Below are 24,505 nucleotides of genomic sequence, written 5' to 3'. Positions count from 1 at the left end.
AAAAGAGAGATCTGAAAAAGAAAGGGATGCAGATTCCAGTCAGATCTTGAGCAGCTGTTCTATTGCACCCCTGGGTCTCTCCTGAAAGTGAAAGTTGCAAAGTAGTCCACGGAATTCTCCAGGCCAGAATACTGGCCTGGGTAGCCTGAAGTGGGTAACCTTTCCCTTCTGCAGGGGATCTTCCCAAGCCAGATCAAACCCAGGTCTCCCGCATTTCTGGCAGATTCTTTACCAGCTGAACCACAGGGAAGCCCCAGGTCTCTCCTGGCCCAGCTCAGATGCCAAGAGCCTCCTGCATGGTGTTCTTTTTCAAGGATGCTGCTTTCCAAGCCCCATTTCGTGAGTCAAAAGGTATTCTTTTGAAACCCTACTGTGGCAAATTAACACAACAGATTATGCGTAAGTCACTCAATCAAGAGCTTTGTGAAAGCAGATTGAAGTTTTATGCATAGCTATGGCCCCGTCCCTAGATTCTGGGTCACATTTGAAGGGTGGAGATAAAATTCAGCGTAAGCTAAAGGTGAAAAAGTGGCAGGGTTTCGACCATACTGGCATTTCAATAGCTTCATTTATTCATTCAACAAATATTTGGATGCTTACTAGCTATGTGCAGGGCATATTCTAAGAGGCATATATAGGGCAGTGGATTTCAAACTTTCGTGAATTTCAACGTCACTTGGAGGGCTTGGTAAAACACAAAATTCTGAGTCATGCTGATAGCTTCCTAATCAGCTAAAGCTCAAGGTGTTAGTCTGTGGACCACACTCCGGGCACCACTGCACCGGAGCACCGCCAGAGCCAAGTCCCTGACTTCACAGGACGCACAGTGTAGGGTAGTTATGCCAAAGAGACCTAAGGTGGAGACTTCAGTCGTCTGTGCGAGGCAGACGGGGTGACGCGCGGGAAGCACAGCAGCCCCTTGAGCTCCTCTCTGTGCCTGCCACCCTCAGATTCACCCACAAACTGTGAAGTCAGATGTGCCGCGCCCCTCCCCTCCTCCGGGCAGCCTGGAAAGGAGCGGGCGGGAGGCGGGAGCCCCGGCACGTCCTCGCGGGCTTGGGCCGCGCAAGCCGCGGGCGCGCACTGTGAGGATCGGGGGTCTGCGGATCGGTCCCGGACAGCCCCCTGCGGGAGGCCAGCAGAGGAGCGTGCCTTCCCCTGCGCGGCCCCGCCTGCGCGGGCGCACGGGGTGGCGGCTGCGGCGCGGGGCGGGGCGCCGCGACCCCCGTCCTTCCCCGGGCCGAGCGCTCGCGCCGCCCCCGCCCCTCGTCGCATTAGCCGCCGCCCGGCTGGCTCGGCCTGTCGGCGGCGCGGGGATCCGGCCGCGCCGCAGTCCCGGCCGGCCCGCGAGCCATGGCCCAGCGCGGCGAGGAGGCTCTGCCAGGGCCCGAGACCGCGGTGCAGATCCGCGTCGCCATCCAGGAGGCCGAGGACGTGGAGGAGCCGGAGGACGAGGAGGAGGGGGCGGAGGCGCGGGGCGCCGGGGACCCGGCTCGGTACCTCAGTCCGGGCTGGGGCAGCGCCAGCGAGGAGGAGCCGAGCCGCGGGCACAGGTAGGCGCGGCCCGGGCCCGGGTGGTAGCCGCCGACCCCGAGTCCTGGCCGAAGCCGAGTTGGGGGGCCACAACTCCGCGGGCACGGCGGGTCGTCGGCCCGGGCGCGGCCCCGGGCCGTCCCGCGGAGTCGGAAGCGGCTCTGGGCGGTCGTCGGTGCCCGGGTCCGCATTCCGGGAATCCCACCAAGACTCCCGGGGCTGGCGGCGGGGATCTGAGGGGCCTGGACGTGGGCATGCTCTGGGACCCGGGGAACGTCCTTCCTGGCCAGCCTCGCCATCTTCTCTCCAGAGGAGACTCTGCTTGCCTGCTGAGTTCAACCAAAGGCCCTCCAAAAAAGCTACCCCAGCCCAGCCTTCACTTCCGGAGCCGCCCCACCTCCCCAGGAGAGTGGTCCCACCTAGCCTTCACTGCCACCGTTGCCCTGTGTGCTTCTCAGTCCGAATGGGGCTGGGGGTGGGGGTGGGCAGGCCAGGCAGAGTTGACACTTGCTGCTGGGAGATCCGAGGACAGTTGATTTCATGGTGTAGAGAGCTCACGTGCCCCGATTTGGGATCAGTTCAGGGCATGCTGCTTCATCCTGCCCTGCTGGGGGATTCCCGTTTTCATTCACCTTCTGCAGATTTCTAAGCTTGCATCATCATCTTGCTGCCTTGGCGTGGGGTTCCTGGGTAATGGGTGGTCAGTCTAGCTCAAGAAACCACCTGTCTAACCTCCCCTCTGGGCCCTCATCTCTATTATCAGCCAGAGACCTTAGTTTTGTGTCCATTAACATCCAGGCCTTTCAGGACTGTGGTTTTTGTAACTGCTGTTGAAAGGAGATGCAGTGTGGAGCATCCATAGAAATGAGGGTAGGACAGTGCTAGAACTTGTAAATTCTGGGAAATTCCACGAGGCACTTCTTAAGAGCCCTCTTTCTTCAGGGACTCAGCGCACACACTTTGAGCTGTCAGAGCTCTGCAGCATCATTCCCTGGCAGGCACATGTTTACTTCATTGGGAGAGTAATCAAGGGTTTAAGAATACAGGGGCCAGAACTATTCCCTTTCACAACCTGATGTTTTCCTAGTGGAAGAGATCTGGGTTTAAGGACTCAGAGTTTCAGGGCTGTTCTGAGGTATTCTAGGAGGAAAGTCCAGCCCAGCTGTTTAGTGCAGGAAAGCTGGGCCACAGCAGATGACACAAGAGATAAGTACATAATATCAGTACTTAACTGTAAAGTCTGATTTAATCATTCGCTCAGCTCTGTCCTGAGTTGTTGGTTTTTTTCCCCTATTTTTTTGATTGCAGCATGTGGGATCTTAGTTCCCTGAGCTGGGGTTGAACCTGGGCCCCCTGCTGTGAAAGTGCAGAGTCCTAACCACTGAACCACCACAGAAGTCCCCATGCTGAGTATTGAGAGTATAAAAATAATGAGTCACTGACATCTCACAGTCTTAAAAAGGCAGCTACCTAGTCAAAATCATTTCAGAGTTTGTGTCAAATAGCCTAGAGTGACTTATTCTGCTGCCTTTATTTGCCTATGACTGTGGCAAAGAGCTGTTACATATCCTGGGGACTGCACGTTGAGATTGTACCGTTAGCAGGGATCAAAGTGCTCCTTATTTCCCTAGGGAGCCCTAGGAGAACACGGGCCCTTCTTTCAGGGGGCAGTGGCTTCTTATCCTCACCCCTAACACTCTCCCTCCAGAGCCATCCTCTCTCCCAGCTCCAGGGGCTGGAGTGTCGAGGAGTATTCAGCCTGAACCCTCCTGCTGGCCGCTAGCATAGAGTTGCCCCCAGATGATCCCTGGGGCTCTTCAGGGTGGTGGAACTGACAGAGCCCAGTGGGCAAACACGAGAGCACAAGGAGAGTGCAGCCAAGAATAGGAACCACGCTGTCCCCTGTTTGGGCCAGCCTGGCACAGCAGCCACCACTGCCCTTTATGAATACTTCTGGGCTCCCAGAGCCTGCAGGAAAAAGCCCAGGTTCCTAAACCTGCTGGGTGAGGTAGGCATCCACCCACATCATCCCTCAACCCATTGCTTCCTTCCCTGCCTGTTTTAACAATTCCTGCTCCCCAGTGCTGAGCCCCTCCAGAGCCCTGAACATGGGGTGCTGTTTTGTGTCCATGTATCTTTGCACTCCCACCTCTGATCCCTCTGATTAATTTCTAGTCACCTTAAGACTTTACATCATCCCCACCATTCTCAGTCCCTACCCCAAAGCCGAGTTTGTGTCCTTTTTTGTGTGTTGTTTAGCACTCTGTACATACCACAGTGCTAATTTTGTCCCCCTCTTAAGAATATGAGCTCCATGAATTCAGGAACCACATCGACCTTGTTATCACTATATCCTTAGCTCCCCAGCATAGCACCTGGCACCTAGTGGGTGCTCGGTAAATATCTGTTGAATAAATGAGGGTCTCTCTCATCACAGTCACTCCAGGAAGTTAAGATAGTTGTGTGTTTCTCCTCTTCTAGAGAGTGAGGTCTTTGAAGGTAGCAACTTTGTCTTAATCTTCTTCATATCCCCAATACCTAGCCCAGTACCTGACTTATCCCTGGGGAACAGGGGAAAAATGGAATTAAGGAAAAATCTTTATAACCCCCAAATGTTCACTAGTCTTACCCCTCACCTTGCTTACTAAAAAAGTGTCTTTTCTCTTATTCTCACCTTTTTAACATAGAAAAATCAGACATAAATGTGAAAGAGAAGTAATGTGAGCATTTGTGTATCTACCATCTAAATTAAACAGTTGTTAGTATTTTGCCATATTTGTTTGATGGATATATAATGTGTGTGATTTTTCCCTAAACTATTTGGAATTATGTTGTACACAAGATTTATCCCCTAAGTACTTCACTTTGTTGCTTTCAATAATGACATTTTCCCATAAAATCATGATACTGCTATTGCAACTAAGAAAATTAACCATTTTTGTTGTTATTCAGTCCCTCAGTCATGTCTGACTCTTTGAGACCCCATGGACTGCAGCATACCAGGCTTCCCTGTCCTTCCTGTCCTTTGCTATTTCCTGGTGCTTGCTCAAACTGATGTCCATTGAGTCGGTGATGCCATCCAACCATCTCATCCTCTGTCACCCACTTCTCCTCCTGCCCTTAATCTTTCCCAGCACCAGGATCTTTTCCATTGGGTTGGCTCTTTGCATCAGGTGGCCAAAGTACTAGAGCTTCAGCTTCATAACTACCCTAAATATAATCCCTAAAATAATCTGATGGCCAAGTTCCATATTCATGTTTTCCCTAGTTGTCCCACATTACATTTTACAGCTGCTCTTTTCTTCTTCAAACCAGAACACAAGCCAGATCAAAACAGTCGCCTATTATCTCTCTTTAGAATCTTTTAATCTAGAGCATCTCCACTTTTTAAAATGGTTTCCTATTTTGGAAATAAGAGCCCAGGTGCCTTGATGACTGTTTCACTGTTTGAACTGATCTGGTTATGTTCTCATCCTCTAGCTTAACTTGCTCCTTTGTACCATGTGTTTCCCATGAGCTCAAGTTAGTGCTAAAGGATTGGTTAGATTCAGTTAAACATTTTGGCAAGAACAACTTATGGGCACTACCATGAACTTGTCCTATGATCACAGGCAGCATCCAGCATTTGTGATGCTAAATGACTTCTTGATTAAGGTGATCCCTCCATTGTGATTAACAACATCTGGGCTTCTTGTGAATTTTCTTTGAGTTTTCACCTAATGGTATTAGCATCCACTGATGATCAATGCTTACTTACTTGAGTCAGCTCATTGTAAATTACACATTGATGATTTTCTCATTTTATTATTCTTGGTACATTTATTAGCTGACATTCTTATGTAAAATAGAGCTCTCCCTGATCATCTGGGATTGAACAAGTGTTCCTCTTAAAGAGGCAAGCAGATGGGGAGGTGGGAGGGAGGTTCAAGAGGGAGGAGACATATACTTATGGCTGATTTGTGTTGTTGTATGGCAGAAACCAGCACAACATTTTAAAGCAATTATCCTGCAATTAAAAAACAAACAAACAAGAAAAAGAGGCAAGCAGAAATGAGCACTTCCTTGCCTTTTCCCCCTCAGCTTATTTCCCCCCTCATTTATTTTATTTAAAGTTTATTTAAGTTTATTTTTATTTTCTTCCAGTTTCATTGAGATATAATCGACTACAGCATTGTATAAGGTGTACAAAATAATGGTTTGACTTGCTTACATCGTGAAATGATTACCACAGTAAGTTTAGTGAATATCCATCATCTCATATAGATACAAAAATTAAAGAAATAGAAAATAATTTTTTCCTTGTGATGAGAACTCTTAGGCTTTACTTTCTTAACATGTTTCATATGTAACATACAGCAGTGTTAATTATATTTATCATGTTGTACATTAGATCTCTCGTACTTATTTATCTTATAACTGGAAGTTTATTATCTTTTGACCACCTTCATCCAATTCCCCCTTCTCTCACCCGTCCTCTGCCCCTGGTAACCACAAGTCTAATTTCTTTTTCTGACTTTGTTAGCTTGTTTTTGAAGTATAATTAACCTCCAACACTCTGTTATTCCCTGTTACACAGTGATTATAGTGATTCAATGCTTCTGAACATTTCAAAATGATCACCACTTAAGTCTAGTTATCATCTCTCACCAAACAAAAATATTACATAATTATTAACTATATTCCCCATGCTGGACATTTCATACCCGTGACTCATTTATTTTGCAGCTGAAAGTTTGTACCTCTTCATCTCCCTCACCCGTTTCTCTCCTTCTCTGCCCGCTCCCCTGCAGCCATCAGTTTGTTCTCTGAATCTGTTTTGTTCTGTTCTGTCTGTTCACTTGTTTTTTAGCTTCTACATATAAGTGAAATCATACAGTGTGTGTCGTTCTGTGTCTGACTTATTTCATTTAGCATAATACCCTCTAGTTCCATTCATGTTGCAAGTGAGAAGATTTTATTCTTTTTTTTTTTTTTTAGTGATAGAACAATATTCCTCTGTGTGTGTGTATTCCTCATCTTCTTTATCTGTTCATCTGTTTATGGATACTTAGGTTGCTTCCATATCTTGGCTATTTTAAATTATGCTGTAGTGAACATAGAGGTGGATATATCTTTTATAATTAATATTTTCATTTTCTTCAAATAAATACTCAGGAGTAGAATTGCTAGATCATATGGTAGTTCTATTTTTATTTTTTGAGGACTCTCCATCTTGTTTTCCATAGTGGCTGTACCAACTTACCTTCCCGTCAGTGGTGCACGAGGGTTCCTTTTTCTGCGTATCCTTGCCAACACTTGTTATTTGTTGTCTTTTTGATAATAGCCATTATGACAGCTGTTAGGTAATATCTTATTGTGGTTTTGATTTATATGTCCCTGTAGTGATGCTGAGCATTTTTTAATGTGCCTGTCGGCCATCTCTGTGTCTTCTTTGCTTTCTGATACTAGATATTCTAGGCTTAATTTATACTTTTGTCATGATATGTATCCATTTCCACAGGAATCCCTGTTTTTTCAAATACTAGGTGGGAGGTATTTAGAAACCAAGGCCTGGAATTAAAAGTGCTAATCTCTACTGGGGCATCATTACTTTCAAGTCCTTTCAATACAGCTAGGAAATATGTTTTTAACAAATAAGATTATATTGATAACTCCAATTCAGATTTAACATTTCAGGGTTTTTGCTTTATTTCTTTTGTTTTTTTATACTGAAAATCTGATTCTTGATAACATAACATTTACTTATTTGCATTGTCTTGCAAGAAGAAATAAGAAAGCCTTCTTCAGCGATCAATGCAAAGAAATAGAGGAAAACAACAGAATGGGAAAGACTAGAGATCTTTTCAAAAAAATTAGAGATACTAAGGGAACATTTCATGCAAAGATGGGCTCGATAAAGGACAGAAATGGTATGGACCTAACAGAAGCAGAAGATATTAAGAAGAGGTGGCAAGAATACACAGAAGAACTGTATAAAAAAGATCTTCACGACCAAGATAATCATGATGGTGTGATCACTCATCTAGAGCCAGACATCCTGGAATGTGAAGTCAAATGGGCCTTGGAAAGCATAGCTATGAACAAAGCTAGTGGAGGTGATGGAATTCCAATTGAGCTGTTTCAAATCCTGAAAGATGATGCTGTGAAAGTGCTTCACTCAATATGCCAGCAAATTTGGAAAACTCATCAGTGGCCACAGGACTGGAAAAGTTCAGTTTTCATTTTAATCCCAAAGAAAGGCAATGCCAAAGAATGCTCAAACTATTGCACAGTTGCACTCATCTCACATGCTAGTAAAGTAATGCTCAAAATTCTCCAAGGCAGGCTTTAGCAATACGTGAACCATGAATTTCCTGATGTTCAAGCTGGTTTTAGAAAAGGCAGAGGAAGCAGAGATCAAATTGCCAACATCCGCTGGATCATCAAAAAAGCAAGAGAGTTGCAGAAAACCATCTATTTCTGCTTTATTAACTATGCCAAAGCCTTTGACTGTGTGGATCACAATAAACTGTGGAAAATTCTTCAAGAGATGGAAATACCAGACCACCTGACCTGCCTCTTGAGAAATCTGTATGCAGGTCAGGAAGCAACAGTTAGAACTGGGCATGGAACAACAGACTGGTTCCAAATAGGAAAAGGAGTATGTCAAGGCTGTATATTGTCACCCTGCTTATTTAACTTATATGCAGAGTACATCATGAGAAACACTGGACTGGAAGAAGCACAAGCTGGAATCAAGATTGCCGGGAGAAATATCAATAACTTCAGATATGCAGATGACACCACCCTTATGGCAGAAAGTGAAGAGGAACTAAAAAGCCTCTTGATGAAAGTGAAAGAGGAGAGTGAAAAAGTTGGCCTAAAGCTCAACATTCAGAAAACTAAGATCATGGCATCTGGTCCATCACTTTATGAGAAATAGATGGGGAAACAGTGGCAACAGTGGCAGACTTTTTTGGAGGGGGGGGCTCCAAAATCACTGCAGATGGTGACTGCAGCCATGAAATTAAAAGACGCTTACTCCTTGGGAAAAAAGTTATGACCAACCTAGATAGTATATTCAAAAGCAGAGACATTACTTTGCCAACTAAGGTCCGTCTGGTCAAGGCTATGGTTTTTCCTGTGGTCGTGTATGAATGTGAGAGTTGGACCGTGAAGAAGGCTGAGCGCTGAAGAATTGATGCTTTTGAACTATGGTGTTGGAGAAGACTCTTGAGAGTCCCTTGGACTGCAAGGAGATCCAACCAGTCCATGTTGAAGGACATCAACCCTGGGATTTCTTTGGAAGGAATGATGCTAAAGCTGAAACTCCAGTACTTTGGCCACCTCATGCAAAGAGTTGACTCATTAGAAAGACTCTGATGCTGGGAGGGATTGGGGGCAGGAGGAGAAGGGGATGACAGAGGATGAGATGGCTGGATGGCATCACTGACTTGATGGACGTGAGTCTGAGTGAACTCCGGGAGTTGGTGATGGACAGGGAGGCCTGGCGTGCTGTGATTCGTGGGGTCGCAAAGAGTCGGACACGACTAAGCGACTGAACTGAACTGAACTGAACAGTATGTAAAAAGGATTTAAAATATAATACTAAATAGCAGTATGAATAATAAAACCACTGAGCATACTTGCCCTTCATTTAACAAACAAAAACGTCTAGGTTTCTTTCTCTGTGTGATGTTTCAGGGCCATTGCACAAGGCTCTTTTCCCTTGTTCTGGGTGATGTTAATAGAAGCTTTTATTAATGCCAATTGTGTGCCAAGGTTGTAACCATGTACCTTGTATACATTATCTCTGCTCCGCACCACAAACCATTATTTAGACATGGAGAGACATTCACTGGCTATACTTTTCCTAGGCCCTAGGAAATATGCCAGAACAGCACAGCAGAAGACAGGATTAGAGAGGAAGGAAGGTCCTGATCTCTGTAATAAATATGTAGGAAGCCATGGGCCAGCCATACATAGCACGGAGCCTTTCCATCTCCAGTGGATCTTCCCAACCCAAGGATCAAACCCACATTGCAGGCAGATTCTTTACCATCTGAGCCCCCAGGGTTGTTCCTCCAAATAATTTACAAATATAATAAATATTTCACCACTGGTCTGTGCAGCCCAGTTATCTGTTTAAAATGTATCCTTTATTTCTATGCTTTGTTTCCATTTCTAGCAGGTTTACAGTCATAATATAAGAACTCATCACCGCTCCCAATTTATAATGCTTTGTTTAAAGCAAAACAATAACGTTAAGCATAAAACTTTTTCACAGTGAAACCCACTAATGACATATTCACTAGGAACCATACTTTATCTCTAAAAGAATCCTGGTAAGTGATTTGCCCATACAAAAACAATTCATCTTACCTTGGTGATGATAAATTTCTGCTATGTTCAAGACTCTGGGTAGAATGAGGAAAATCAATATGAATCCTGCCATCCCAGAACTTAGAGCTCAGGACACTAATATATGCACACAAGTAGCTCTAATACAAGTAGACACAAGTACTTGGAGAAGCTGAAATTGTTTTCTTCCTGGGAGAGTTGTATTTGAGATGGATCTTGATGTGTGGCTAGGATTCAGACCTGAGAGAGAGGGGTATTCAAGGAGATAGGAGCTGCATGCACAAAGGCATAGAGTCCAGAAAGCTTGTGCTACTTACAGGGAACTATAAGTCTTTTATTTGCTTCAAAGGATCTGCATGAAAGTAGACAGAAGTAAATTTGGAAGCTGGCTATAGCCAGATTCTAAGTGCATCTGAATAAAGAGCTAAGGATTTGTGCTCTTATTTAATAAGAAATAGAAAAATTATTAGTATTAATGCAGAGCAGTGTATTTTATACCTGGTCTTGAAAACGTATAATAAAACACAAAATAGAAGAGACTGTAGCCCAAAAGACAACAGGAGGTGGCGGGAGCCTAGAAAGGCTGTTGTAGGCAACTGTGCAGAGGATACAACAGTGAAAAGGGATGCTGATATCTGAGAGGTAATTGAAATTCTTCCTATAGAACCGTTGCCCAGTCTCTCTGCTTGTCAGTGAGAGATAGCAAGCAACCTGCCCTTTACTTCCCAGGGAAAAAGAAACCGGATAATTTTCTAAAGGAATTGAATGAACTACGTGGTGATCTAGGGCTGCTAAGATAGAGCTGGCACCTGTTATAAGGCTCCTACTTAATGATTCCCTTCCTGCTCACTCCGAAGCAAAGTCTGCCATTTGGCATGCCCCACCCACATATGTAGAGCCAGCTACGGAAGAAAAGTAACAGGAGTATACAGCAAGAGGAGCCTCACATCTCAGGCCTTCATTCTTCAAAATGAATGGCTATGGAACCATAGTTCCATACTCCTTATATGTGGACTTCTTTCCAAGGTGTACAGTATGGAAAGGGAGAAAAAGGAGTCATTTTAGCGTGGAGTCACCTGACAAATACTTACGTCAACCAGGTGATCAGGGTCAGCATCCACAATAATCAGTCATGCTGATAGTATGTACCATGTGACGTGATAAGAATGGAAATTCACATCTGTGGTCCTCTTCCCAAAAACTCATGTCCCCGGTCTAAGCATGAGAAAAATATCAGACAAATCTGAATTGAGGGACATTCTACAATATACCTGACCAATACTCCTCAACATTGTCAAGGACATCAAAAGTGAGGAAAGTCTGAGAAAGTGTCATAGCCAAGAGAAAAGAGTCACAGTCATTAAATGTAGCATGGGATGAAATCTTGAAACAGAAAAAGGATATCCGGTAAAAACTAAGGAAATTTGAATAAAGTATGGACTTTAATTATAATGTATCAATACTAGTTCCTTAACGATACCATACTAATGCAAGATAATAATAGGAGAATTCTGGTGTTGGATATATGGGAATTCTATGCTATTTTCACCAGTTTTCTAAATTCTAATCTAAAACCATTCTAAAATAAGTTCATTTAGAAAAACTCTTTAAAAGAAAAAGATGACTTGTATACCTGTCATGTGAAGGAAATCAATGACATGAAAATTAAATGGAAAAACTGACCCCAGGGGATATAGAGGCAACACTGTTGAAACAAAGGAAACTTAAGAATGACATATACTCCCGTTAGTGCCCTGAGAGAATTTAAGATATGTATCCATGAAACAGCAACAGGACCGTGTGTAGAATAGATAGTGAATGGGAAGCTGCTGTATAGCGGAGACAGCTCAGCTCGGTGCTCTGAGATGACCTGCAAGGGTGAGTTGGGGAGAGGGTGGGAGGGAAACCCCAGAGGGAGGGGAATATGTTTAAATATGGCTGGTTCACCTTGTTCTACAGCAGAAACTAGCACAACATTGTAAAGCAATTATACTCCAATTTAAAAAAGAGAAATAAGACATACATGTAAAAACAGGATGCTGTTAAAAAGGGACAGCCTGAAGAAATAAGGAACCTTTTTAAAGACTAAATAATTACGGAAATTTTAAAATTCATTGGAAAAGGTTAGAAAATAATGTCAAAGAAATCTCTTAGCATGTCTTTGATATACATTCAAAGACAAAATATGAGCGAAAATAATAGATGTGGAGGATGAACCCAAGTAGTCAGCCAACTAACAGTATTTTAAGAAAAGAAGTGCAATCTTAGCAAATGCCTTCTCCCTGTGGTGACCAGTGTTTATGTAGTCATAATATTAATAGTAACCTACAACTGATTGACTTTTAAGTGTTTACTGACTATAGACAAAGCATGAAATAGTAGTTCTGGAAGAGACAGTAAATATTAAGAACCATGACGCTAGGAAATAAAGGCACATCTGATAAAATTTGGGAAGTTGGAAATGTAAGAAGAGATGAAGGAAAAGGAGAGATAATAATGTGCACATTGTATGTTATGAGGAATTGAGAAATATTTTTTAATGTTGGTGGAATAAGAAACAGAATTTTAAGTATATTATTTAAAAACACAGGGAAGGCTAATAGAAAAAACCAAAAATAGCATAAAATTTGACCCCCTGAAATCCTTATTTTGTATAATAGGACGTGAATAGAGAACTTTCGAAATTGCCGAGTGGTATGTAGGGCTGTGAACTCAGAGAACTATAAGGAGCTCTTTAGAAATTAAATGGTTGAACACAGGTTGCATCTAGGAAGGGGTGGAGTGGGAGATTGTTGCTTTCTCTCCAGGTTCTCTACTATTTTAATTTTTTCTATATATATGTATTACTTTAATTTTAAGAATTATTTTTTATAAGCTATTAATAGGGTCCAAAGGAAAAGTAACAAGAACAGTTGGAATGAAAAAGAGAGAACAGATGGGAGACGCTGCAGAATAAAATCAACACTTGATAACGACTCAATCTGGGGGCAAAAGAGAAGGCTGAAAAATGCATTTTAGGTTTTGAGTCTAAGCACAGAGAAGAGAGTATAGGGAAAGCGGTGGGACAATTTGGGAGGAAAGATACGTGGTTACTGCAGGATCCTTGCACAATGATTAAAAAGTTGCCAGTGTTTGTATATAAAGACTATAAACTTCTTTAATGTTAGTGAAGGATACATGGTCTTTTGTGTTCAAAGGCTGTCACAAGAACCAGGAAATAGTGCAGCAGGCTCCCATATTTAAACTAGGCCTTCCTGCTCTTCCTTGATTCCCCTTGGGAGACGCACAGTTGCTCCTGACAGCACCCGTGCCGAGGGAGGGGTCCTCTGAGTGCAAGCAGCTCACCTCTGCACTTATACAGGGATTTGTTTTATCGCCTCCCAGTACTGCCCACCTGCTCTGGGTTACTTGCTCACCAGGTGCCAATAACCCAGGAGTCCCTCCCAACACATTATGGATTATTTACTGAGAGACTGTGAAAATAAGATGAGCTGCCCATGTAGAATGTCTCCTGGTGAGCAGGCCTCGGCTTAGTCCTACCTGAGGCTGAGTTCTGCAGAAGGTGACAGTTTGATTCTGGGTATATTGATACTGAAGCAATATCAGCCTATCCACATGGAAACATCTGGCCGGCAGTTGGGAATTGAGGAGTGGACTTGAGTGAGAGCAGGATGGAGGGGTGGGAGGAGAGGCAGACGAATCAGATGACCCAACCAGCAGCTGAAGTGTGGAGATCGCCAGGGGATAAAGAACCAAGGAAAGATTCTTGGGGAATACCTGCATTTAGAAATGGGAGGAGAAAGATAAACCTGAAAGGGCAGTCAAATGGGGAGAAAAACTAGAAAAGGACAACTCATATAAGTCTGGAGGGAGACTGTCATGAAGAAGGTGACCAACTGTGTCCCATCCCATAGCTGGGGGCGGGCGACTAAGATGGAGAAAAGGCACCCGGATAGAGCAAATGAATTTTGCTCTATGGTGGATGTCCAGACATGCAGATAAGCTTGAGGAAGGCCTGGGCAATCTGACTGGATGAATTTTGTTTTCTCAGTCAAGTTGGAGGTAGAATCATCTGCAGAGAATAAAGTCTTCCCATGGGAATAGTGACCTTGGGAGGAATGGGAAGATCTAGCATAGGCACTGAGGAAACGGAGAAGGTGCATCACCTTCCTTCCATTCTGTTTTGTTTGCTGTGTTTTATTTGATTAGTGATATCATCAGCTGCTCTGGTTTGGGAGTAGGACTTCTTGGTCTGTGAGTCCTTTCGGTGGTCTGGTCACCTCTGATATTAGCCATTTGTCATAACTTTGGTCATTTTGCTCATACCCCTGAGTCCACCCAGAACTCCTCGCTGGTCATTATTGCACACATCACCACGTTTCCTGCTGCTTATTGTCACTCTTGCCAGCTGGACCTAGAATTTCCTATGCATTTGTAGTTATTTTACCTGGTATATTCAACCTCTATTTTAACTATTGTCTAGGGCATAAACTTTCTCTAAAATGAAAATTTATCTTTCCATCTTGCATTACCTTTTTCATTTCTTTGTCTCACTGATACTTTTCCTGTGGCATGTTTTGAAGACCTCTTTTCTTAGTGTTGTTTACTATCCTAGTATTTGGCTGTAAGTAGGAGAAAACCCAACTAACAAGTGAATTAAACAGAATTTTATCTTTCTCTCATAATAATAGTTCTGCAAGTAGTTAGTTATATCAGTTGGTTCAGTAACTTGGTAATGTCAGAAAACCAATAATGAAAATAAACCAGACCAAGCTGATTCTCTTGGCCTTTTCCTTATGGTAGGAAAGTTGCTGCTCTTGCTCCAACCATTACATCCACACTCAAAACAGATAAAAGGGGAAGGAACAAGACCAAGAGATGTTCACTGGTATGTTATTAGCCATAACATGACAAATGGCTGCCATGTGTAAGAGAGATGGGAAAGTGAGCATTTAGTTTTTATAGCCTCCATAGTACAGGAGGGTAAGTGAGAAAGAGTTTGCTGTTAAATGTCAGGTGAGTCAGACTGGTGTATGCCCCAGGTGCCCTTTAGGACTTCTGAAATATTCAGCTTATCTGCTTAAGTTGCACTTGACCTGTTGTCTCTAATGGGCTGCCTTAGAGTATGCTCCTAGTTTATCATCACATTTTTAAAAAGCCTTTCTAAAAAACATACTCTTAAAGTTGGTCTCTCTGTTTTTTTTACCCTTTACAAAGGTACACATTTGTCTTGTGACATCAGTAAGGTATTTTTAAAAACCACTTCCAAACTATCTACAGGCAAATAAATAAAACACTTCATTTTTAAAATCAACCAATGTCTGTTATTTAAGCTGAATATAATTTCTGAATTTGAAAAATTAAGATAGATTTATTTAGTTTTTTCCTCTCCTGCCAGGATATTTGATTTTTGTTCTTATTTTGACTCTTACACAGTTCCTTTTCTTTTTAAGGTTGTGAGCCAGTGAAAATTTTACTGAAGTTGAAGGACTTACGTGTATGAATCTTTTTTGACTATCAACTGTTACCTTCATAGATTCTTTTACTTTACGAGCCCCATTTTTAATTGGTTGATTATTTATTCGAACTCTCTAAGCCCTTTTGGAGAAGGAAATGGCAACCCACTCCAGTATTCTTGCCTGGAAAATCCCATGGACAGAGGAACCTTGCAGGCTACAGTCCATGGGGTCACAAAGAGTCGGACACGACTGAGCGACTGAGCATGCATGCGCCCACCGAGCCCTTTGGGGAGCCTGGCAAGTTCTCCCAACACACTGGAAGCGCCTTGTCTGCTTTAGAAAGACTAGGATGATTTGGGGGATTAGGCATGTGCCTCCATCCCAAGAGATGCTCTCTCTGCTCAGAACATGTTGACAGAAGTCCTGGGTCTGATGGTTAATGTTACTAGACATCAAGCTGCCACAAAGGAGAGCAGTTCTTTTTCTTTTCTCTGGAAGTGATTTTTAACCAATCCTTTGTATTGAATTATAAATACAGTGTTTATATAATATATAATTTGGTAATTAAATATACAAAAGAGAACTCAGCTTTTGATAACTTCTAATAATGGTGTCAACTATGATATGGATAACCAGAAATTCCTTAAAATATTACAAAGATTTTGTAGTCTCTTCATGAAATATTGGCCTTCTTAAAAGAGCTTTGCCCCAATACTTCTTTGCCTAGTCCTCCTTTGCTAATATTCTGGGAGAGAGGGAGAGGAAGTGTGTCCAGGTGGAGCTGCTGGGGAAGGGGATTCATTTAAAGGGGCCCCAGTGAATGAGATTGTTTCCAGATTCCATGCAGTGTCCCAACAAAATATGGAAGGTATCATCTGAGCTGACTTTGGAGACAGAAAATTTGAGTTTTAATCCTTTATCTGGCACTTACGAATGAATAAATGAATGTATCACTTACTGAGCTGTCAGGGTATCCATAGATATTTCCACAAATTAATTAATCTTCATACAGTCCTATCAAGAAAGTGATAATCGTGAATCCCGATTTACAGCTAATAAGTACTGAGGTGTGGCAGTGGAGTTCCTTGCCTAAGTTAACTCAGCTAATAAATGTTGGTGCCAGGATTCAAACTCAGGCAGCCTAACTCTAGAACCCCAGGGCTCTTAGTCACTCTGCTAAACAGTCTTGTAGAAATAGGAGTTTGTGTGGTAGAGTGGGGAGGAAAGAATAAGGAGGGTGTATGAAAAGCATGCTGTCAACGGCAGAGCAACATAAATGTTAATAGATGGTTAAACAAAAACTTGATTTCTTAGCTAGTTAGGGGCAAACTATCCCCTTGTGGCCATGTGATTCTCACCTCTGAGGAGTCCAGTTCAGATATGAGCCATTATAGTTTCCTGGAGCCGCTCTGACGAAGAGCCACAAACTGCGTGGCTTAGAAGAGCAGAAGTGTATTGCTTCAGAGTTCTGGAGGCTGGCAGTCCAAGATCAAGATGTCAGCGGGGGCTCGCTACCTCTTGAGGAGCTGGGAAGGGTCTGTGCAGGCCTGTCCCCTAACTTGTGGTGGTTGCTGGCGATCTTAGACACTCCACGACCTCTGCCTTCGTTCATCCCCACATGGTATTCTTCCTACCCTGTGAGTGGAATAGGGCCCACCCCCCAGCTCTAGTATGATCTCATCCTTTCATTACATTTGCAAGACGTTTTTCCCAAATATCATCACACTCTGGCGTATCGGGGGTTGAGACTTCCACGTAGGAAACTTGGGGAGATTAGAGTTCAACCCCTAACATTTCATGTCCCCTTCTGGTCTCAGTGGTGCCACGACGAGTGGGGGCGAGAATGAGCGTGACGACCTGGAGCAGGAGTGGCAGCCCCCGGACGAGGAGTTAATCAAGAAGCTGGTGGACCAGATCGAATTCTACTTTTCTGATGAAAACCTGGAGAAAGACGCCTTCCTGCTCAAGCACGTGAGGAGGAACAAGCTGGGATATGTGAGTGTCAAGCTGCTCACCTCCTTCAAAAAGGTGAGGCTTCATTCTCAGAAGCTGCTCTGAGGATTTCAGGGGTGCTGTGGGTTGTGGTTCTAAATATTTTTTACCCCCTTGAAACCTGATAACTAACAACTTTTTATTTCCTCTGAGCCCTGAAAAAGAGGGGAAAAATGATCAAGAGAAGGGATTTAGGATCATTATTAAGAATGTCCTCCCAGAAACTACCCTGGTGGTCCAGTGGTTAAGAATCTGCCTTCCATTACAGGGGACACAGGTTCAATTCCCGGTTGGGGAACTCAGATCCCACTCGCCATTGGGCAACTAAGCCTGTGCTCTGCAACTAAGATCCTACACAACCAAATAAATAAATGAAAAGAATGTCCTCCTACACTATTGAAAGGGTCCTGGGTACTGAGACAAATCCCAGCTGGTAGCAGTTATGACATGACATTCCTTGTTCTTAGCAAAGTTCAAGGACTCTTGCTGGGCAAGTGGGTGGCTGGGAGGATGCTTTGCCAGGACAGGGGGGCTCAGAGGCCTTGAGAGACCCCTACCAGGCCTTGTTGTTGTTCAGTCGCTAAGTTTGTCTGACTCTTTGCAACCCTGTGGACTGCAGCATACCAGGCTTCCCTGACCTTCACTGTCTCCTGGAGGTTGCACAAGTTCATATCCATTGAGTTGGTGATGCTATCTAACCATCACATCCTCTGCCGCCCCCTTCACCTTTTGCCTTCAATCTTTCCCAGCATCAGGGGCTTTTCCAATGACTTGCCTCTTCGCATCAGGTGGCCAAAGTGTTGGAGCTTCAGCTACCAAGCCTAGAAATGTATAAAATCTAAGCTTTTCATTTGTGGAATTGAGTAAATAAGAGGTTCAGGGAGCTCTGGGAGATGGGCCTTCTCCAAGACTCCAGCCACCTTTGCTGTGTAATGCCAACATCCTCATCTATTTCTCTGCTGTATAGATCCAGCAACTGGGTTGTGCCTTTCCTACTTGTTGATGAGTTGACAGGCCAGTTTGAGTAAGAACTTGGTGTCTCCCTTGGGGGAAGTGTATTTACTAGAATGGAAAAGCCCATGTGGCCTGTTGCATAAACGGGATGTATAACGAGTGGGTCCCAGCCTATGTTGCCGGTGTACTTGGTTAGAGAGCCCTGGAGGGGGCTTTCCTCCCAGAGTTCTTCTCTGCCTTGCCTGTTAGAATTCTCTGCCCTCTTCTCTTGATCTCTTTCCTTTATTCATTCACCAAATGTATTTATTCTATATGCTGAGTGCTGTGTTAGGCATAGGATATACAGAATGAATATCGCATTCTCCATGCCCTGGCAAAGTCCAGTCAGAGAGAGAGACCAGTGAAGGATCACAGTATGACCATCAATAGATCACATCAAGAGATCACCATCAATGTAATCACAATAGACCATGAACCTGCAACAGAAAGAACAAAGTACTGTTTGGAGCTAAGTGATCAGAACAGCTAACCCTGTGTGAAAGATTGAGAAGCCTTCCCAGAATTGGTGACATTGAAATAGGATCTTGGAGGATGAGTAGGAGTTTTCAAGGTATAGGAGAAGGGAAGGGGCATTTCAGGCTATGAAGGAAAGCCTACTCTGCCTCCTCACAGTACTTCTGCCCCCAGATGTGAAGGAGATTTCCCCACACTAAGCAGTTCTGCGACACCAGCTGGATCTCCTGTGGTCTGACTCAGTTCTGGCACCATCTACCTGGAGGTGGCATCAGGTCTCACAGGTTAAGGATTCTGCACCCCTCTTCAGGTGCCAATCACAAGTAGTGCATCCCCAGAATCCACAACTTCTGTCCAACCCAGCTACAAATCAGAGTTTCTGATGACCCTTTGGCTTTGATTATTTGCTACAACAGTGCACAGAACTTAGGAAAAAGCTTAATTACATTTACCAGTTTATTAAAGAATAAGGTAAAGGATACAGATGAACCTTCAGATGCAGAGACACATAGGGCAGGGTCTGGGAGGGTCCTGAATGTAGGAGTTTCTGCCCCCATGGAATTGGGCTATGACACCCTCCTGGTAGGTTAGATGTGTTCACCAGCCTAGAATCTCTCCAAACCTTTCGTGTTTGGACTTTTTATTGGGCCTTCATCAAGTCGTTACGATCAATTATAACTGCAGTTCCTGCCCCTCTCCTCTCTCTGGAGAATGGCAGGCTGGGCTGAAAGTTCCAGGCTTCGGAACATGACTGGTCTTTCTGGTGACCAGCCCCGCCCCATCCAAGAGCCCACCCAGAGTCACCTTATTAGAACAAAAGATGCTCCTGTGCTCCTGTGGTTGGTTAGTCACTGAGTCCTTTCCACCCCTTTTGGGACCCAGTGGACTGTAGCCAGGCTCCTCTATCCATGGGATTTTCCAGGCAAGAACACAGGAGTGGGTTACCATTTCCTTCTCCAGGGGATCTTCCTGACCCAGGGATCGAACCCAGGTCTCCTGCATTGCAGGCGTATTCTTTACCACTGAAGCCTCTGGGAAGCTGCTTCCTGTGCTCTTATCACTCAGAAAGTTACGAAGGTCTCAGGAACTCAGTGCTAGTACCAGGGATGAAGACCAGATAAATATATTCCTTAGTATAAATCACAGTATCACACATGTCCAGAGAACAGTGAGCAAGCCCTCACATGGAAGTTGTTTGTGGGGGACCCCAAAATGGAGCAACCAGTGGACTCATCCTGTACCTTCCTTTTTTTTCCTCCGCGGGGACTCTTAATGTGAGCCTAATTTTGTTTCATGCTTCCCACATAGCTCAGTCGGTAAAGAATCTGCCTGCAATGCAGAAGACCTGTGTTCAATTCCTGGGTTGGGTAGATACCCTGGAGAAGGACCTGGCTCCCTACTCCAGTATTCTTGCCAGGAGAATCCCAGAGACAGAGGACCCTGGCAGGCTACAGTCCTGGGGTCGCAAGAGTCGGACACAACTTAGCGACACACTTGACTTGTATTTTGTTTCACTTTTAAGCTTCTACTTAACTGAATCTGTTTAGGAGAGTTCGCTTCTGTTGAAAACTGGCTGCAGAATAGACACAGATTCCCCAACACCTCCAAAATAACATGAAGGACCTTTTTCATTCTAAAAGATTTCCTGCTAATCATAATAGGAAGCATATATGACAAAGGTAGGGGCTTCCCACAGAGAAGGCAATGGCACCCCACTCCAGTACACTTGCCTGGCAAATCCCATGGACGGAGGAGCCTGGTAGGCTGCAGTCCATGGGGTCACTAAGGGTCAGACACGACTGAGCGACTTCACTTTCACTTTTCCCTTTCATGCATTGGAGAAGGAAATGGCAACCCACTCCAGTGTTCTTGCCTGGAAAATCCCAGGGATGGGGGAGCCTGGTGGGCTGCCATCTCTGGGGTCACACAGAGTCAGACATGACTGAAGTGACTTAGCAGCAGCAGCAGCAGCAGAGGCTTCCCAGGTGGCACTAGTGGTAAAGAACCCACCTGCCAGTGCAGGAGACGTAAGAAATGCAGATTTGATCCCTGGGTCAGAAAAATCCCCTGGAGGAGGGCATGGCAACCCACTCCAGTGTTTTTGTCTGGAGAATCGCATGGACAGAGGAGCCTGGTAGGCTATGGTCCATAGGGTCGCAAAGAGTCAGACGTGACTGAAGCAACTTAACGTGCACATGCTTACAAAGATAACTAACGGCAATCACAGAATTTCAAAAAGTCTTACCAAGCTCTAGTAATTGTACAAGGATGGCAGCTGCCTGGTTCTTCTTCCCAGATTGCACCTGGACACTCCTTCTCCAGGCTCACAGACCCAGGCTTGGGATGCTCGGTCCTAACGGAGGTTTTCTAGTGGCCCTGACTCCTGGCTTTGAGCAGCAGGTGCTGGGTCCTGCTTCTCTCTGGATTGGGCATGGTCTTCCAGCAGCTTCTGCAGCCCTCTAAGGCCAGGTTGCCCTGGCCTCCCCCAACACTCCTTGCCTGGTCTTCCCCTCCTCTCCTGAGTGCTCCCTCCCTGACCAGCAACAGACAAGGCTCCCCTGTGTTTCACCCCCACAGAGCCACCGTGTGGGTGTCCCATGCCCCAGAACTGTCCCTTGGTCATTTTCTTCACGTTTTCTGGGTCCCTCGTTGACGCTGTCCGCCTGAAGTCCAACCCTTTGCCTGGATCTGCTTCTCTCTGCCCTTGGTTCATGCCACCGTGATCAGCCCTGAGTCTGTTTGTAGGTGACTCGTGATTCCCGAACCCCAAGCCCCAGTCTGGGCCATTTCACCCAGAGGCCACAGGACAGTGGACAGTACCCTCTCCACAGGAGCTTGGCAGCACCAGTTCCCACACCTGCCCTGTTTGGGAGCCCTCCCTTCTTCGTTGCAGGAAGTTTCTGTTTGAGTCAGGGTGCCTCTGCCCACTCTGCACTGGCTCAGGTTACCCACCCCACCCACCTCCGCTGGTTCTTTGGGATGACTCATTCTCCATGGCATTCCCTTTACTGGAAGTGGGCCTCTTGAAAATTACTGTTTTACAGTATAAATATAGCTTCCCTGGGCTGTAGCATTGATACACACAATTTCCACTAAAAGAAGAGGAGTGAGGGACTGTTTCATCATTCTCCTTGACACCCAAGTAGGATTTAATTCCTCGTCGAAACAGCCCACATCATTTTCAGGAGATATTGAAAGATCTTTTGACACCTTCTGTGTATTAACTGCAGAAATACCACTTCAGAGAAGGATTCGAATGTTAAAATCTCCAGATGCTGTCAAAATGGTAGCATGTAATATTTGAAATATGGATACCACATAATATTTATCAAATACTCTGTGAGCTGGACACTGCCCTAAGTTTTATATAAATGTGTATCTGGGTATAGATATGTATATATTTCTCTATTCATTTAATTCTTATGACAGTTCTATGAGGTAGGCAATATTAATATCTCCATTTTACAAATGAGAAAGTTGAGGTACTGAGAGACTGAATAAGTCTTCAGGTCTTACTGCCAGCCAGAGATGGACCTTGGAATTTCGTATCCAATAGAGTTGTTTTGGATTTAACCTCTCCACTCACACAGAATAGAATATTTCCATCACCTCAGAAAGATCTGTTGGACATGACTGCTCTAAACCATACTGTCTTGTTCATAATTATAGAAAGCGTGTTCGTTCACTCACTAGGTTTCTGAGTGCCTGCACACACCAGGTATGATTCCAGATCCTGATGTTACCGGGGTAAGGAAAGGAGGGAGGGAGATTATAGAGGGCGCCAGGAGGACAAGGACGATAGGTACCATTTCCGATTTGCTCTGTGTTCTTCAGGTGAAACACCTTACCCGGGACTGGAGGACCACAGCTCACGCCTTAAAGTACTCAGTGACCCTGGAGTTGAACGAGGACCACCGGAAGGTGAGGAGGACCACCCCTGTCCCACTCTTCCCCAATGAGAACCTCCCCAGCAAGATGCTCCTGGTCTACGACCTCTACCTGTCCCCCAAGCTGTGGGCCCTGGCCACCCCCCAGAAGAATGGAAGGGTTCAGGAGAAGGTGATGGAACACTTGCTCAAGCTCTTCGGGACCTTCGGAGTCATCTCATCAGTACGAATCCTCAAACCAGGGCGAGAGCTGCCCCCTGATATCCGCAGGATCAGCAACCGGTACAGCCAAGTGGGGACCCAAGAGTGTGCCATTGTGGAGTTCGAGGAGGTGGAAGCAGCCATCAAAGCTCACGAGTTCATGATCACAGAGTCTCAGGGCAGGGAAAGCATGAAAGCTGTCCTGATTGGCATGAAGCCACCCAAAAAGAAACCATCCAAAGAGAAGAACCAGGACGAAGAACCCACCTCGAGCATCCACCTGAGCAAGTCCCTCAACAGGAGAGTCGAGGAGCTGCAGTACGTGGGGGACGAGTCTTCCGCCAACAGCTCCTCCGACCCTGAGAGCAATCCAGCATCCCCTATGGCTGGCCGGCGACATGCCGTTGCCAACAAGCTCAGCCCCTCCAGCCACCAGAATCTCTTTCTGAGCCCCAGTGCCTCCCCGTGCTCAAGTCCTTGGAGCAGCCCCTTGGCTCAGCGCAAAGGGGTCTCCAGAAAATCCCCACTGGCCGAAGAAGGGAGGCCGAACACAAGCGCTAGTCCTGAGATCGTCCGCAAGTGCACGGACTATTCCTCGGACAGCAGCGTCACTCCCTCTGGCAGCCCCTGGGTTCGGAGGCGCCGTCAAGCCGAGATGGGGCCACAGGAGAAGAGCCCCCGAGCGAGTCCCCTGCTCTCTCGGAAGATGCAAACTGCAGATGGGCTACCTGTGGGGGTACTGAGGTTGCCCAGAGGCCCGGACAATACCAGAGGGTTCCATGGTGGACACGAGAGGAGCAGGGCCTGTGTATAAATACCTTCTAATTTTAATACCAGCTCCACTGAACATCGCCTTTGTTTTCAAGGTTCTGACAAATACCTGGCATGACATTGAATGAAATTAATATCCCCTTTGAAAGATTTTGTATACCTGTAGACCTCTTAATTTATATATTTGTAATATATATAAATTGCCTGGTATGCTCTGGTTTTAAGACCATCTTCTAGTTCAGAATACCCATTCCTCCCAGCATGACCATTATTTTGAATATGCCCAACTTGTGTGAATGGCTCTGCAGGGCTCTGGGACAGAGGCTGCCCAGAGAAGGCCTGGCAGTCGGTCTCTTCTTCAGGGCAGGATTCTTCTCTCCAGTGACTGAGCTGTCCTCAGTTGGCCATGCAGGGGCTTCCTGAATGCCCAAAGGAGTTCTGTTGTACAACAGCAACTAATTAAGCCAGTAGCATGGTGTTTTATATGACCAAATGTATGTTTCCTGTCAAGTGAATAAATAATAAAACACCTAACTGGGAGTGCTGGCTCTGAACCCATAGACTGTGCCTAAATGTGCATCTGACAAGGTGTGGGCGGTGTCATGAGGCTCCAAGGAGCTTAACAGAGACACAGTTCCTGAACGTGCCCCAGGGCTCTCCTTGGGGCTCCCGGCAGCCTGAGAGGTCAGCGGAGTTTTTGCAGATGTTGTTCAGTTGCTGTTGTGCCCGACTCTCTGTGACCTCCTGAACTGCAGCACGCCAGGCTTCCCTGTCCTTCACCATCTCCCAGAGCTTGCTCAAACTCATGTCCTTTGAGTCAATGATGCCATCCAACCATCTCATCCTCTGTCACCC

General features: G+C 45.2%; 1 protein-coding gene across 1 annotated transcript; it reads left to right on the top strand.

The window, feature by feature from the left end:
• The first annotated feature begins 1,322 nt into the window (after nucleotides 1–1,322).
• LARP6 (La ribonucleoprotein 6, translational regulator) lies at nucleotides 1,323–24,183 on the top strand. Its single transcript, XM_052646861.1, has 3 exons — nucleotides 1,323–1,553; nucleotides 17,150–17,360; nucleotides 22,626–24,183. Exons 1-3 carry the CDS (start codon nucleotides 1,354–1,356, stop codon nucleotides 23,691–23,693), a joined length of 1,479 nt encoding a protein of 492 aa, XP_052502821.1. The 5' UTR covers nucleotides 1,323–1,353; the 3' UTR covers nucleotides 23,694–24,183.
• Nucleotides 24,184–24,505: the final 322 nt, after the last annotated feature.

The sequence above is a fragment of the Budorcas taxicolor genome, chromosome 10, assembly GCF_023091745.1.
Source record: "Budorcas taxicolor isolate Tak-1 chromosome 10, Takin1.1, whole genome shotgun sequence".
NCBI classification, from domain to species: domain Eukaryota; kingdom Metazoa; phylum Chordata; class Mammalia; order Artiodactyla; family Bovidae; genus Budorcas; species Budorcas taxicolor.
This window is presented reverse-complemented; position numbering and strand designations above follow the sequence as displayed.

Coding starts and splice junctions, on each gene's coding strand:
- LARP6 (XM_052646861.1), top strand. CDS start 1,354: ATGGCCCAGCGCGGCGAGGAGGCTCTGCCAGGGCCCGAGACCGCGGTG. Junction 1,554..17,149: donor GAGCCGAGCCGCGGGCACAG/GTAGGCGCGGCC, acceptor TTCTGGTCTCAG/TGGTGCCACGACGAGTGGGG. Junction 17,361..22,625: donor TGCTCACCTCCTTCAAAAAG/GTGAGGCTTCAT, acceptor TGTGTTCTTCAG/GTGAAACACCTTACCCGGGA.